This window comes from Teleopsis dalmanni, chromosome X (genome assembly GCF_002237135.1).
Source record: "Teleopsis dalmanni isolate 2A chromosome X, ASM223713v2, whole genome shotgun sequence".
Taxonomy (NCBI): Eukaryota; Metazoa; Arthropoda; class Insecta; order Diptera; family Diopsidae; genus Teleopsis; species Teleopsis dalmanni.
Window position 1 is genome coordinate 93,921,429 of NC_051848.1, and position 15,207 is coordinate 93,936,635.

Consider the following 15,207-nt stretch of genomic DNA (forward strand, 5'->3'; position numbering starts at 1 on the left):
GGAAATATAGTACGTATGTGTTTGATGTGTTTTGCGAGAGAAAAAAAAATTTAAAAAATTTCAGAAAATAATATCATCCTAAAAATTTTTATTTTGCAGTAAAATTTAAAACTGAATCCAAATAAAATGTAAAAAATGAAAATTCCGGGGAACAGGTTTTGAAAAAAAAATTTTTTTGCTACACTGTAAAGAACCCACAATAGCATATCTCGAATCTTTTTCTTTTTACCGTTAGCTATTGAGATTTGTGTGTAATGTATTACCTAAATTCAGACTTATAGTGTACATCATTTCAATTAACTTGAACGTTGGAACAATTGTTACTGCTTAAAGCATAATGGAGGGAAGTGAATTGCTTACAATGACTGCTGGTAATACTTATGCGAGGGACTTGTAGTTTTTAATATAAATATTTCTTAAAGATAAAGACGTTAACGTGTTGGTAAGTGTTAAAAATGATAAATAAAAGTACATTATTTTACTATAAATTAATATAAAATTGTGTATGTAATGTTTATATAGCATTATAGCATTTATATAGCATGATAATCAGGTCAAGAAAAAACGCAGTAATCAGGTCAAAAGTTATACTCGTCTCTTATTTGACATTTCTTTTACTTATTACTTAGTTGAATATTTGGATCAATGAACATAATTTACTTCGTAAACCATATAAGGATTTAATAATTTAATAGTTACAGACTCTATTCTAAAAATTTCTCAACACTTAATAAAAATCTTAAACTATTATCGCCCCTTTTCGTTTAGCTTCTTCATTTTATTTTACGAGCAAACAATTAAATTAAATCACCTCTGCCCTGAAAATTACTTTATAGTGACTGCATTGAGGCATACATACTCGTACGCTTCCACAAGCGTGGACGTGTCTTATGCTAAAATTGCTAACTCACCTTTCCGTAGCTATTTTGTGGACCATTAATCCAACGATCTGCTTCTAAACGTCCTGTAAGCAATGCGCCTGTATTGGGATCAATGCGTTGCCATTCACGCACTTCACGTTGAAATGGGGAACGTGCACCATCAGCAACATTGCCACCGCCGCCAGCGTCGGCGCTGTTGCCATTACTTCTTACGCTCAATGTACTTTCTGGTATGTTGACTTGATTGCCATGTTGTTGATGGGTTTTATTTTGATTCTTTACAACTACTTCCATTTTGTTAATAAACTATAGGCTTCTTCTTCTTTCCTATGCATGCAAGTTCAGCGATAATTCGTTTGCTTGCCTGCCTGGGCTCCACTACGAAGCTTGCTTACAACTGCGCTACCGAAAACTCTTGAAAATCTCACGGGGCTGTATAGTTGATACAAGTGTTTTAGTGTTAGAATCTTACATTTACTGTTAAGTCATACTAGTTTTGTTATTCCATGAAATTATTATTTATTATTACAATCGTTTTCGTTTTTTGCGATCTCTTATTTTTTTCACTAAATTAATAGCAAGTTTAATTTATTATCATTAGTCCTCGTGTTCGCCGTAGTAATAAACTATTTCTGTACTACATCTGTTGCTGTTGGTGATGCCTTTCTGAGCTTATAATTTAGCCACCACTATTGCTACCGTATTCACTTGGTTGTGCACTTTTTGTTGTTAGTTGCGCCACTGAATTATTTCTGCTGTGATATGCCGACGGTCGTAAGTTGTGGGTGCAGATATTATACTAAAAATAATAAAATAAAACTACATTAATGACTTTGTAAATTTTTGTTAATAATTAAGAATGTTTACTTTTTCTGTTTTTATCATTTATCGAAATTATCAGAACGTTTTTATCTATTGGAGTTTTCGAATAATAAATCTGGATTCAATCTGGATTTACTCTGGATCAATCAAATTTTGTTGCCCAAGCGAACATATTTAGAGTAATCTAAAGTTTTTGTAGTTGCATTAGTAAATAAACCACTTGAATTTTCACCGAGCAGTTTTTTATGAAACAATTGTTGCTAGTCACTAGTACACGCAGTAGTCCAAAGGAACTAGTGAAATGAGTGGTCTGGGGAGATGAATTATATCACCACTTAGAATATATAAATTTCTCAATACTTTTTTTGTACAAAAATACTTTTTTTTTGTGCAATATATTATTTTTGAACAAGAGAAAATCAAAACAAATGGTGAACACAGAAATTCAACCACATATAAGAGTTATTTATTTTGGAACTACTGCATATTCTGACCCCTGGTAATGCAACGATCCACCAGTTGAAACGAAAATCCATAGCTTATGCCTGTTGAGTATAAACAAATTGAGAGCAATATGCTTCGTCCTCTTGTTTTTAATCTTATGCTCCTACATTTGGCGAATTAGTAAAAACATACAATTAAACCTATCTATAGCGAAGTCGTTGGTGCCTACAAAAAACTTCGTTATAGAGAAGTCTTCGTTATAGAGAGGTCTTCGTTATAGAGAGGTTGAACAAAATTTTTTTTGTTTGAATTTTTTTTATTTTTTGCATTTGACTGAGGAATATGTACGTTTTTATTTTAAAAATATATTTAATTCATGTTTATTCATATGTATATATACATAACAATAAAAACATAAATTGTATATTGATAAGCCTATAATTTTAGTTTGTTTAGACATTTTGACTTTTTCCTTATTAAGGAACTCTTCCAAATCTTCTAACAAGTTAATAGCTTGCATACAAAGAAGTTTCTCATAAGTTACAATATATTAGTTGAATGTTTAACTTGTATTTGAATAAATTCGTTATAGAGAGGTTTTTTTGTATGCAAAAATTTGTTTGCGTACCTGAAAAAACTTCGTTATAGAGAGGAATTCGCTATAGAGAGGTTCGATATAAAGAGATTCGTTATAGAGAGGTTCAAATATATGAAAATCGTTGTGTCTTCGACAAAACTTCGTTATAGAGAGGAATTCGTTATAGGGAGGTTCGCTATAGAGAGGTTTGACTGTACAATAATATGCTTAGTGGACTGTGAACCTATGAATAAAGAAAATCAAATAATCTTAACATATATCGATTTTAAATATGTTGGTCTTACTTTCGATAAATATCGCTTTAATGCTACTTTATTGCAAATAATTTTAAAACAGTACGGTATACATAAGTCATTACAACACTCTGCGATGAATACGAATGTATGTGTCCAAACTCGATGTAAGTGCCAAATTCAGTTAAAATAATATATAAAAATATATCAAATTTGCAACAATGTTGCAACATCATCTGTAGATCATCAGTGAAATTCCTAGACGATCTGATTTAACTACAGCACAATCAGCTAGAAAGTAATTTATTAATATAAAAAAATTTAATAAATATATATATACACATATTAAAATAAATATATATATAATAATATATAAAATGCATGTTTTATTTATTATTTATTATTTTCTAAATCAGGAACTAGTAAAAATACTAGTGTATTGTACGGGGACAATTGACATCGGCAATGACAACTCAATGTAAAATTTAGCAGTTGAGCCCACGTAAAGTGGATTATGTAGCAACTAGTACTATACACCTGAGGACTAGTAAATTCACTAGTTCAGAACTAGTCGCAGGCGGGGCTGGGAATATTCACACTAACTTATTTTTCTGTGTAGTTGTTCACAATATTCACAATAAAATCTTCAACTATACCTTTTTCGTTTTTGCAAATGGTAACAAGTTGAAAAGTATATCTTCGTCTGAAGTTTCGTCGTCAGATGACAATGCATTTGCGCCGAAATGTGCTTTTATTTTGATTTTGTTTGTTTTTTCAAAACGATACCTAAATATATAAACAAACAAATTGGGCACATGTGGAAACTAATCACTGTCAAATCATGTAAAACAGCTGTTAATTTCAGGGTCATCCTGCAACTCTGCAAAAATATCCAGAGTGTTAAAAAATTATTTGGAGTGTTATAAGTTAACAACGCAAACATTGAAGCGCTCTTATTTTACTAACACACCTTATACTAAATACGCTTTATACATTATAAGCAAATAATAAATTATTTTTTAATAAATATTATTGTAAATATTCTTATTTATTTATTTTAATACATTATTAATTATAGAATATTAATCATAAAATTAACTTAAAATCGATTTCCAGATACTACGTCCATATAAGATCATATTTTCTTTTTGCATTCTTATGCTGTACTGAAATACCAATAAATTTGAAATCAGTTTTCGAAAGCTTTACATAGAGAGCGAAAGCTTTTATCCTTTAAAATAGAATGAAATTTTGCATATTAGCCGAAAAAATTTCGATTGTATATGAGAAATCACGAGCAATATTGTCAAAAAATCAAAATATTTTGATTTCTATCCAACTTCTTGTCGTCAGACCTGCAAATATTGCAGGTCATAAGCAGATTCCGCATCTTCTGTTCATTCCAATTGAGTTTTGGCATTCTTTTTATTCGTTTTTATAAGTTTCTGCATCATATTTTGAGTTTCGGCTGTACCAGGTATGAAACGTCGATAGAAATTAACCGTAGTTTTAACTCCTGAACCGTGTTTGGCTTTGAGAGAAGTTTAGTAGTGTTTCTACTCTCTCCTTTGGTGGACGTAAGCCCAACTGTCAAACAAACTGTAATAATACTGAACTTGTTTTTGTATATAGGTACTTTTTATTTCTGAAAATTAAAAAACAAATAAAATAATATCGATTTTTTTCGGTCTTCTGTTTAGTAGCGGTTCAAATGATATTCTATAGTAATACATTAAATGTAGACCTGCATATTTAGACGCAACTGTTACCAAAACAGTGTTACCAAAATATCATCCTAATTTCAAAAAAAAAAAAATTTAACTTTTGCAATAGTTTTTATATTTTATTTTCAGCAAAAATTGCGTAATATTTATTAATAAAAAGAATATTGAAATAATTCTGGAACGCAGATTCATTGGCAAAGTAACAACATCGACATCATCGACATCATCACTGTTTAAGCCTTGCCTTTTTTGTGTTGTTCTGTGTAAGTAGCTTAATTATATTAAATTACCCGAAATTAAAATTATATTAAAACCAAGAAAATAAAAAAACAAATTAATTTTTAGGTATTTTAATAATACGAAAACCTGTTGCCCGACTCACATGGACTCACATGCGTGCCAAATTCAGTGCAAATAGACGCGTTGAAAAAGCAGATAACGCAATTGTAGAGCATTTGGAAAATGAGTGCACAAGTTCAGTATTACCTCAGCAAATTACGCTAAATCAAGAAGTACATATCCATACACACACACACACACACATATATATATATATACGCATGTTGGTACGAGTACATATGGTATGTATAGTAGGTAAAAAGTTGAAGCATTAAAGTTGTTAAGACCAGGCGAGTAGCAGTAGTGCGTAATGTCGAGTGACTTGTACGTGTAGCAGCACACATGACTGCTTTGTACTAGTTCAGCTCCAACTTCAGCTTTGGCTTTGGCTTTGGCTTTGAGTTGGTGGTCCCGGCTTGATTTATTCATTTGCGCTGCTGTCTGCTTGGTTGGTTGGTTTCGACGTTTTCGTTTTACTCGTAGTTATGAGGAAGTATTAAATTAGCATTTTAATAGTTACTAAAACATAATTACAAAAAAAAACTGCTCACAAGAATAAATAGCAATTGTACAGTTATATATGTGGATCATACGGGAAATACTCGTTCATGTCTTGTGCGATTGTAAGCACGTTAGGTGATAAAAATGTGGTAAAGTTACTTTCGTTCACAATAAAATTAAATGAAAAAAGAAAAACTGTAAATATAAGAATAAAATAAATAAAATACTTAAATGAAAAAAGAGAAGACAAACTGCGTTCGTTTATTTTTCATAAACTCTTCACAGTTTTTAGTATTCCGAAAATCAGTAATTAGTTCACAAATCAGTAAGATATACATATATATATCATACTAATACCTTATGATCAAAAAAAACGAGAATTTAAAAAAAAAAACCCAAAATTTTAATTTTTAATAATTTTCTTTATTATCGCCTTTAAAGTACTCTCCTCTTGCGGCAATACATGCATGCCAACGCTTGATCCAATTTTCCATACAAGTTTTATAGGCCGCCGAAGGTATGACCTTTAGTTCACGCAGCGAATTCTCTTTTATGGCCTCTATGGTCTCAAAACGCGTTCCTTGCAATGGCAATTTGAGTCGGGGGAAGAGGAAAAAGTCACACGGGGCCATATCTGGAGAGTACGATGCTCGGTGCTTGGTTGATGATATTGGTGGAGTTTTTGGCCAAAAACAGCGACACAACCAACGCTGTGTGTGCCGGTGCGTTATCGTGGTGTGAAATTCATGAGTTTTCCTTCCTCACGCAAACGACGCATAACAGCCAAATAATACTCCTTATTGACCTTTTGACTATTTGATCGTCCGGAAGGAATTCATAGTGCAGCAAACCACGAATATCGAAGAAAACAGTCAGCATAACCTTGATTTTGGACCGACTTTGGCGATCTCTTTTCGGTTTCGGCTCAACTTCGAAGCACCATTCGGTCGATTGTTGTTTGGTGGGCATGTCAAATTCATAGACCCGTGTCTCATCACCAGTTATGATGTTTTCGATGAATGTGGGATGTGGGGTGACTATCTGCGTTGGAAATCATTTCGTTGACCATATCACAACGACGTTTTTTTTTGAATGAAATTCAGCTAAAAATGGCCACACTAACATTTTTCGACTTCTTTGTATAGACGCCAAACAAAAACTAATCGTACGATATGCGTTAAACTTTGACAAAATGTGTATAATAGTGTTGCCAGCGTGAAAATAAAAAAAATTACCAATTGAATAACCGCGGGAATTCAAGAAATTCAAAATTCTCGATCTTTTTTGATCACAAGATATATCACAATTCTCTAAAACTATTATGTAGCACTATCTTCCTAACAAAGTTATACACACTCTCGATTTAACTAATAACCGATGTAAAGTTCCTTCCAAATTACGAATCAAATAATATTGTCTTGATTATTGTAAATAAGGAATACACCCAAAATGGTTCTTCTAAGTGACGAGTATATGCCATATAAAATTCAGTTCCTTACTAAAGTAAAACATATATTTTATTATGTGAACTTAATTAACTAATCCAGTTAACTTAAATACAAAAAATAGGGAAATTTCTTAATCCAAATAAATCTTGAATCTTGAAAGACAACAAAGACCTGATAATACGAATTAAGCACAAATCAAGCACAAGGAAATAATAACAAGTGTTAATATCCACATCGAATGAACAATTTAAATGATAAATATATATGAATGGAAAATAATACTACTAAACAAGTTACAAGAAATGGCCGTAGACTAAAGTCGAAGTGCAATTAGGGGGGAAGGGGTCCCTGTGCAGAAGGTGCCCTGACACAAAGGTAAAATTAGAGAGAGTGGTGGCACCAATTTACTTATATATGTTATATACATACTTATTTTAGTGCCACCTCTCTCTCCCTCTAATTTCACCTTTGTGTCAGGGCACCTTCTGCACAGGGACCCCCTAATTGCACTTCGACTTTAGTCTACGGCCACTTCTTGTATATATACAGTAGAATCGCGGAAAAGTTAACTCTCGAAAAAGTTAATCTCGCGGAAAAGTTAACAGCATTTCGGCGTCCACGTAGCGCTCTAAAAAGTTAACTTCGAAGTTAACTTTTCCGAGCGTATGAATTTTTTTTTTGAAATCAACCGTTTTTTTGCCGACACAAGCCAGTGCGAGCTCTAGTTTTGATTATGGGTATTCCCCGAATATTCTATTTTCTTTCTGTTTTGTTTTGTGCTCCAAACATATGTTTTCATTCTTGTCGCAAATTACCTTGATTGAATTGTTCGGTAGCGTTTGAGTTGATTAGTTGTGAATTTTTTAAATTAAATTTGCAACAAAAAGTAGATATATTAAGAAAACTTGATGACGGTATTGCGGGAAATCGAATAGCGCTGCATTATGGTGTGTCTAAAGTAGCCATCAGTAAAATAAACAAAAAACGCCAAGAAATTTTAAAAACAGTGGCGGCCACTTATGGAAGTGCAGAGAAGAAAACACTCCATAAGTCGGAATATCCTGATCTGGAGGTAAACTTGTACAATTGGTTCCTGAATCAACGGCAGCGTAATTGTGCAGTGACTGGTGCCATCTTAAAATCAAGAGCTAAACTCGAATTTGAAATTCTGTATCCGGGAAAAAAATTTAGTGCAAGTGATGGATGGCTGGCAAATTTTAAAAAACGGCACGGTATTCGCCTTCTCAAAATTTGTGGGGAAATTCTTTCGAGCGATACACCGAAAATAACTCCGTTTGTACATAGTCTACGAGCAAAAATCAATGAAATGGGCATCTCCGACTCCCAACTATATAACGCAGATGAATCTGGACTATTTTATCGTTTATTACCGGACAAAACATTTGTCGCAGCAAACGAACATGCCGCACCGGGAAGAAAAACTGTTAAGGAAAGAATTACATTTTTGTTGTGTGCAAACGCAGATGGTTCGCACAAGTTGAAGCCGTTGGTGGTCGGTAAATCTGCAAAACCACGTTGCTTTAAGGAATTTAACAATCCATTGGAATACGCTCATACAAGCAAGTCGTGGATGAATGCACAGTTATTCTTCAACTGGTTCCACAATTCATTTATAAAACAGGTAAACTTATTTTTTGGTTTCATTTTTCATTTCTAATGAACATGACATAAAAATTTTTGAAGGTTCGCAAATTTTCTGTTGAAAATAATTTACCACCAAAGGCATTGTTGCTAATAGACAACTGCACGGCACATAAGCCAATTGACAGGCTGAAGTCTGACGATGGAAACATTGTAGCCATGCATCTACCACCGAACGTAACAGCGGCTTTGCAGCCAATGGATCAAAATCCCATAAGATTGGTTAAATTAGGATATCGCTCCAAATTGTTATGCAACATTGCCGCGCAAGAAAACGTTCTGGTGGAAAATATTTTGAAGGCACATTCAATTTGTGACGCCATATCGCTACTTAATTCAGCATGGGAAGAATTGCCGCAATCAATTCTTATAAAAGCGTGGAATAAGATAAAAAAGTGGGATGATGATCAATACGATAGTGAAGATGATCTTCCGTTGTCCAAATTTATTAAAGCAAACGATGTTTACGACGATACAGTTCGAGAAGTTCAATCGTTAATGTTGAAAGTGGGAAATAATCTTAACATCAGCATTGACGATATAGAAAATTGGAACAAGGATGAAATTACGGAAGATATGGAACATTTCGAAGTGTGTGATAGTGACAATGATGATTCAATTACCGAGGAAGATATTCAACAACCGAAAGTGAGTTTCTCGAAAGCAGTTGAAAGCATCAATACCTTGATAAAATGGTCCAAAGACAACAACGATGCAAATCAGGTGGCAGACCTTATCAGTATGCGCACAAAAATGGTCAAGAATTATTACACCAAAGAAAAAAAACAAACAACTCTCGACTGCTTTTTTAAACCACCTGGTACAAATTAACAATTTTCCTTTTGTAATGGCTAAAACATAAACAAAAAAAAAAAGGAGCTATTTCTAAGCAAATCTATGCTTATTATTGTAGTTTTTTCTTTTTTTTATGAATTTTGAAAACCGCTTGGAAAAGTTAACAATCTCGAAAAAGTTAACAACCCCAAAACGGAGCGGTTAACTTTTCCGCGATTCTACTGTATATTCATTTAACGTATTATATATATTACGTATATATCTTACACATGCTATTATTAGTTAAATCGAAAAATTCAAGTCAAATAAATAGTTTTTAGTAGTCAAGTAATTATTTTTTGATAATTATTTGTTTAAGAAACTGAAATTTGTTTGTAAAATATTTTTTTTGTAAAAGTTTTGTTCTTGTTTTGTTAATTCAATATTTACATGGAATGTTCATTGTTAGCTTTACCCCATTGCGTTTAATAATTTATTAAACAAAAATTTTTTGATGTAACACACATTTTATTATTAAAAAATATAAATTTCTGTTTATACTGTTTATACTTGAAATAATCAAAATCATATAAGGCAATGTTGAGCCTTTACCGAGTTAGTACATCTGGGCACTTTTACTCTTTGATAGCTAGGAAGTTTGTGAAGAGTCCCACCCATCTCACTGACAAATTTGAGTATTCCTCATATTCTTCGTGATTATTCAATGACTGATCTAAGATCTGCGTACCGCCCCGTACGGTTAATGATTACTCTGAGATTAGATAGTGCTAAGTCTGTTGGTTTTCGCTTATAGCTTCAGAGCTCTGTCCTCGCATAAGGTGATGAAATTTAAAATTCCCTAAAAAAGTTTTAGTAATACTTTTATACGTAAGGCATTGGCACTTTTAATTTAAAGACAATCAATTTCTTAGCAGATTTAAAAAAATTAAATTAAATCATTTAAATTTAAAATTATTGCGTCACCTAATGTTTCAAAATTGGGACTCTTATCTTTGGAATGATGTACTAAATGTACAAAATTATTTGAATGCAAAGTTTCTGTAAGTAAGAATAATTAAATAACTTAATTGCATAAAATATTCAAACACCCTCACACAACGTAAATAGTATTGCACTGACGAAAGCATGATACTCAGTAGTTCGGCCTCGTGAAAAAGTATAGACACTAAGCTACACCCCCAACGGTTTTTTCTTGGCGTGCTTGAAACTAAAAACGTAAAATGTATCTGTAAACTTATATGAACTCTCCTTCCGTATTAAAATATTGAAAAATATTGAAAATATTTAAAAATCTAGCGATATTTATGGTCAGACCGATAGACAGACAGGCATAAAGTGTATATGTTGCTCTTAAGTGCTTACAATATGGAAAAGAAACAAAACGCGCTTTGTGGTTGATGATTTAATTTATTAAAAAAATATATATCTATTAAATGCACGCAAAATGTAATTATTTCTTATTTGGTTTTTTTAAAGGAAATCCACACACAAGCTTCCGTGTTAAGATTTTGTTTTAAAAACAAAATCAAGAAAAAAATGAGACGTAAAACGAATAAAAAATAACTAAGAAAATGATTTGTAAAAAATTATAAAATAATTATCTACGTTTTATACACTCTATATTAAGATGATATTATGCGATGTGGACCAATACTATAAGAAAATCAAAGATTAGTGTAATTCAAACGGCAGTATTATCATATGAAATTATGACAATATGAATAAAGGTAACATATTAAGGTAATATCATCCCAAATATATATGACACTGTTATGTGTGCACCAGGCACTGGCAGACTAAATCATTCTCCTTATCACACCCAAAATTATGATATTGATTATTTGGAAAAGTATTTCTTATCATCATATTTGATAGCCTATAGTATAATGACCAATTAGTATGCACAGAAGACAAGTCATTCTATGAGTAATCTAGATAAATACAAGCTCTTTTATACTTCTTATATTATATTCTAGTAGTAGTAGGTTTGATTGAATTTATGTCTCAAATTACATTTTTGTTTTGTTCGGGGTCTTACTATCCAAGCTAATAGCACTTAGGTTCACAATACTAAGTGTTCATGGCATAGTATGCAAGAGAACCGTGCGAGAAATTAATACGACCAGTAAGCCTGCTGATTGCTAATTTTTTTCCAAAATTTTAAACCTGTGTGAAGTAGATTTTATTATACAAATAATATCCCAATCAAATTATAAATACCATGTTAGGTGGTTATCAATTTTTTTAGTTTCATTACCAAGTATCGACCACAATTGTATTCACAGTTCACAAGGCAACCAAACTTCACTTGGAATAGGGAAACTACGTGGGTAACAACTTTACTACTAGGTCTTATATATCTTCCTTAGATTCTTGCAAATTAATCAGATTGCAGATTTTATAACACTATAATAGTTTGTACAGTGAAAACTCTGTTCTACAGATGCTCTTATGGTGGTAACCACATGCATATGTCTTTGATATCTGTCAAAGTCAACAGTTGTTGTTGTGTATAAAAACTAGAAGGATAGGATATTCAAAAAAGTTGTAGTAAAGATGCCGAAGAAGGCAGTCGTCTAATAATTTAATATTATAATAAAATAATCCGTTGTCTAATAATTTAATATTATAATAACATAACATTTATTGTCTTGCTTAACCGTACAATTTTATTAGTCTCCAGTCTTTAACGTTCATTTGAAGTGCTTTCTTTTAAGCAGATAGTGCTTTTAACCAGGCAGAAATACCAGGCCTACGGATGTTTGCTTAAGACAGTTTTCACTGTAAAATAATGGAAATAATTCGATTTGAAATTTGGTGCCGGGGCTTTATTAACAATTAAACCTGAACTAGCGGCAGTTTTGGCTGTTGAAAATTTTGCAGATCACTTAAAGTATCATTTAAAATATATTTTTTTTATTCAACTTTACTTAATGGTGGCTGTCAATTTCTATATGCTGTGTATGCATATTTATACTTATATGTATTGATTTCTATTTATATAAAACTACAAAAAATGATCATTTTTTAAAATGTATAGCGTGCTTTTAAAGTAAATGTATTAATTTCAATGAAGCTTGATTGGCTGTTAACTTAAATTTTATGGATAAGTGAATAATTTTTAAATAAATTTTACATAAAACAGAAAATTCTAACAAATTAGAAGACATCTTTCAATATTTGCAAGTTCCTAGAAAATTGAATGGATTTAATCTGATATCGACGTCTTTCTCTGCTCTGATCTAAGAGTTACATTTAGAAGTATGGAGAAGTAAGTTGTTAATTAAATTGTAAATAATTTATTAATTTATATAGTTTTAAGGATCGAAATGAAACAAAAATTGTTCATAAATCCGTACAAGTTGGCTTCATATGTTGGTATAGCTTATCTTGCTATTCACTCGTTGGAAATGTAAGTAGAATAACTGATACACCTATACTCTATAAATATACATATATATGAAGAATAATGTAGTAGATTAGATTGTTAAAACTATTAAAACTAATTCGAGTTTACTAGTCAGCAACAAAATATTCGGTGAATAATTGCAGATATCATGACTGAACATATCTTACAAAAGAAGTGAATAAATTCCTAGGCAAAAAAAAAAACAAAATTGAAAGACATTTGAAATTCTCATTGTCGTTGCTAAAGTCTTTATTTTATTTCATTGGCTTACGCGATTTTGATATGCGAGTTTGTATATTAATTAAATTTCCATACACGTAACGTTACGTTCGTGTCCATGTAATGAGGCAAATTCTAGAGTAAGAAATTATACTGGAGGACGCGACAAATATGTACACGAATAAATTAGAATGTTTCTTCATCAATCCACATCGTGGCTTAGTGTCTTTACTTGCATCTGAAATTGAGGACACATTTGCTAGTGGAAATTGTAAAAAACACATTTAAATCACTTTGAACAATCCATAAAAATGTCATAAAGTGTCTCACAGCATTTTCGAAAATATCGGTCATTTCTGACACGTCGATCGCTTTATTTTGAAACGATTTTTTTTTTGTTTTTTTTGTTGCAGATTTAGGTATATGTGTGATTTATATGTGATTATTTATTTATTGGTTAACTGTAACATAATTGTCATAGTTGTGAATGAAACTATTAACCACTGAAGTAAAATGATACTTTATACATGTATACTTTTCACCCACATTACATATTGAAAAACATATTGAATAATTTGAAAGCAATGGTAGTACAAGATGAGGATTCAGAAGTAAAATTTTTAGTTTTTCGTACTGCGATCGATGTGACTTTATTTGCCTTATCGAAATGAAGTCTTATCGAAACCTAAAAGAACTCATAATTAAACTTCGTTTAAAAATCTAAGAAATTTGATTGCTGCGAAGAGTTTCCTGATTGACTGAGAAATCCCAAGAGGTAAAAAGTCAACAAAAGTAACACCTTCCTTGGAGAAAAGAGAAATAAGAGTGTTAAAGCCAGATTGAGCTTTGGTTTGAGCAGTTTTTATATGCACTTTGCGGTGTTGACTGCATTTATTATAATTTTTATATAAAATTGTATTATTTTGAGAAAGAGAGAGTGAGACAAACTGCCTCTCCCCCTACGTAATTTAAACTCAACCACTACTATTAATAATTGCCACGACTTTTCTATCAATTATTTCTTTTTTGTAGTGTTGTCGTGCCGATTTACCTGCTACGCTTTCGCAATTCTGTGGCAAATTTGCTATTTAAACATTTTTATGGTTAAAAATAGATTGAAAACTGAAGACTGTATAGTACTCGTAAAAAAAACAAAATTTTTTATCAAAACGCTTCGATGAGTTTTGATTGATATACACAATCCGAAGCAAACACAGTTAAGGCATTTGTGGCAGCTAAAGCAATGCGAACACAAAAGGGTTAAACTCGTTCAGCAATCATTGTTGCTTTTGTCACGGTTACTCTTGGATGCTTGTCAACTGTTCACGTTGTGACGAAACACATAATAAATTTATTAAAAAAATATTAAAAAATTAAAATAAGCAATAAATATCTTAATAATTGTAATGACCTTCGTTGTTGTTAGTACATTCATTTACGAATGCATTCGTTATGGTTCAAAGGAATTCAAGTTTACTGAATTGTGTTAATTTGTTTTATGGATTGTTCACTTAATTCGGTAAAATCTCCATGAAATTCTTTAATCTGCTATTTATATATAGTTGAAGGTATGAAGTCTTTCATCTTTCATTTAGAAGTGAATTATTAATAGGTCTAGGTTCAGTTACATCAATTTGAAACTGAGTGAAATTTACACAAAATCCTTGACAGTGGGCTGTCTATGTTTCATATTTGCTTGATAGCTTCGTGCTTTAATATAGTAATGTAACAGCTTTCAATAACCAAATTTATTTGATGAAAAAATATAACTATGTGTACATTTCATTTGAGATCTTTAAAATAGTGTTTCGTAAGGATTGATATGGTGTACTGTTTATTTTAACAAAGAAAGTCAGCATGAACTAAACCGAAATGTTCTGTAGGAAAAGGAACAATACAATGGAAAACATGTATTCAAAAAAAAAAAAACAAACTGAACTAATGAAAATGAACTGCAAATTAGATATTAAGAATCAAATACAATCAAAGAAAACAATTCTTCCAAAAAAGAATACATACTGATTACTACCTAACATAAAAAGGTGTTACTTTTCGATGTGTAAAAACTAAAATATGTTTCAACAATCATCAACAAAATCATCAATGCTCCGATATAGGAAAATGTGGTAATA

At 31.5% G+C, this 15,207-nt stretch overlaps 3 protein-coding genes across 9 annotated transcripts in view; 2 read left to right on the top strand and 1 right to left on the bottom strand.

Moving 5' to 3' along the window:
- Positions 1-15,207, bottom strand: part of LOC119662350 (mucin-4) — a 107,144-nt gene that overhangs the window by 43,350 nt on the left and 48,587 nt on the right. For all 7 annotated transcript variants that reach the window (XM_038071954.1, XM_038071953.1, XM_038071952.1 and 4 more), the window contains exon 3: positions 912-1,680. In XM_038071954.1, coding sequence (XP_037927882.1) covers positions 912-1,175 — 264 coding nt within the window. In that variant the 5' untranslated portion in view covers positions 1,176-1,680. The remainder of the gene's footprint in view (positions 1-911; positions 1,681-15,207) is intronic.
- Positions 7,724-8,689, top strand: LOC119688713 (jerky protein homolog-like). Its single transcript, XM_038103380.1, has 2 exons — positions 7,724-7,727; positions 7,827-8,689. Exons 1-2 carry the CDS (start codon positions 7,724-7,726, stop codon positions 8,666-8,668), a joined length of 846 nt encoding a protein of 281 aa, XP_037959308.1. The 3' UTR covers positions 8,669-8,689.
- Positions 8,689-9,483, top strand: LOC119662351 (jerky protein homolog-like). The gene has a single exon (XM_038071958.1). It carries the CDS (start codon positions 8,812-8,814, stop codon positions 9,481-9,483), a length of 672 nt encoding a protein of 223 aa, XP_037927886.1. The 5' UTR covers positions 8,689-8,811.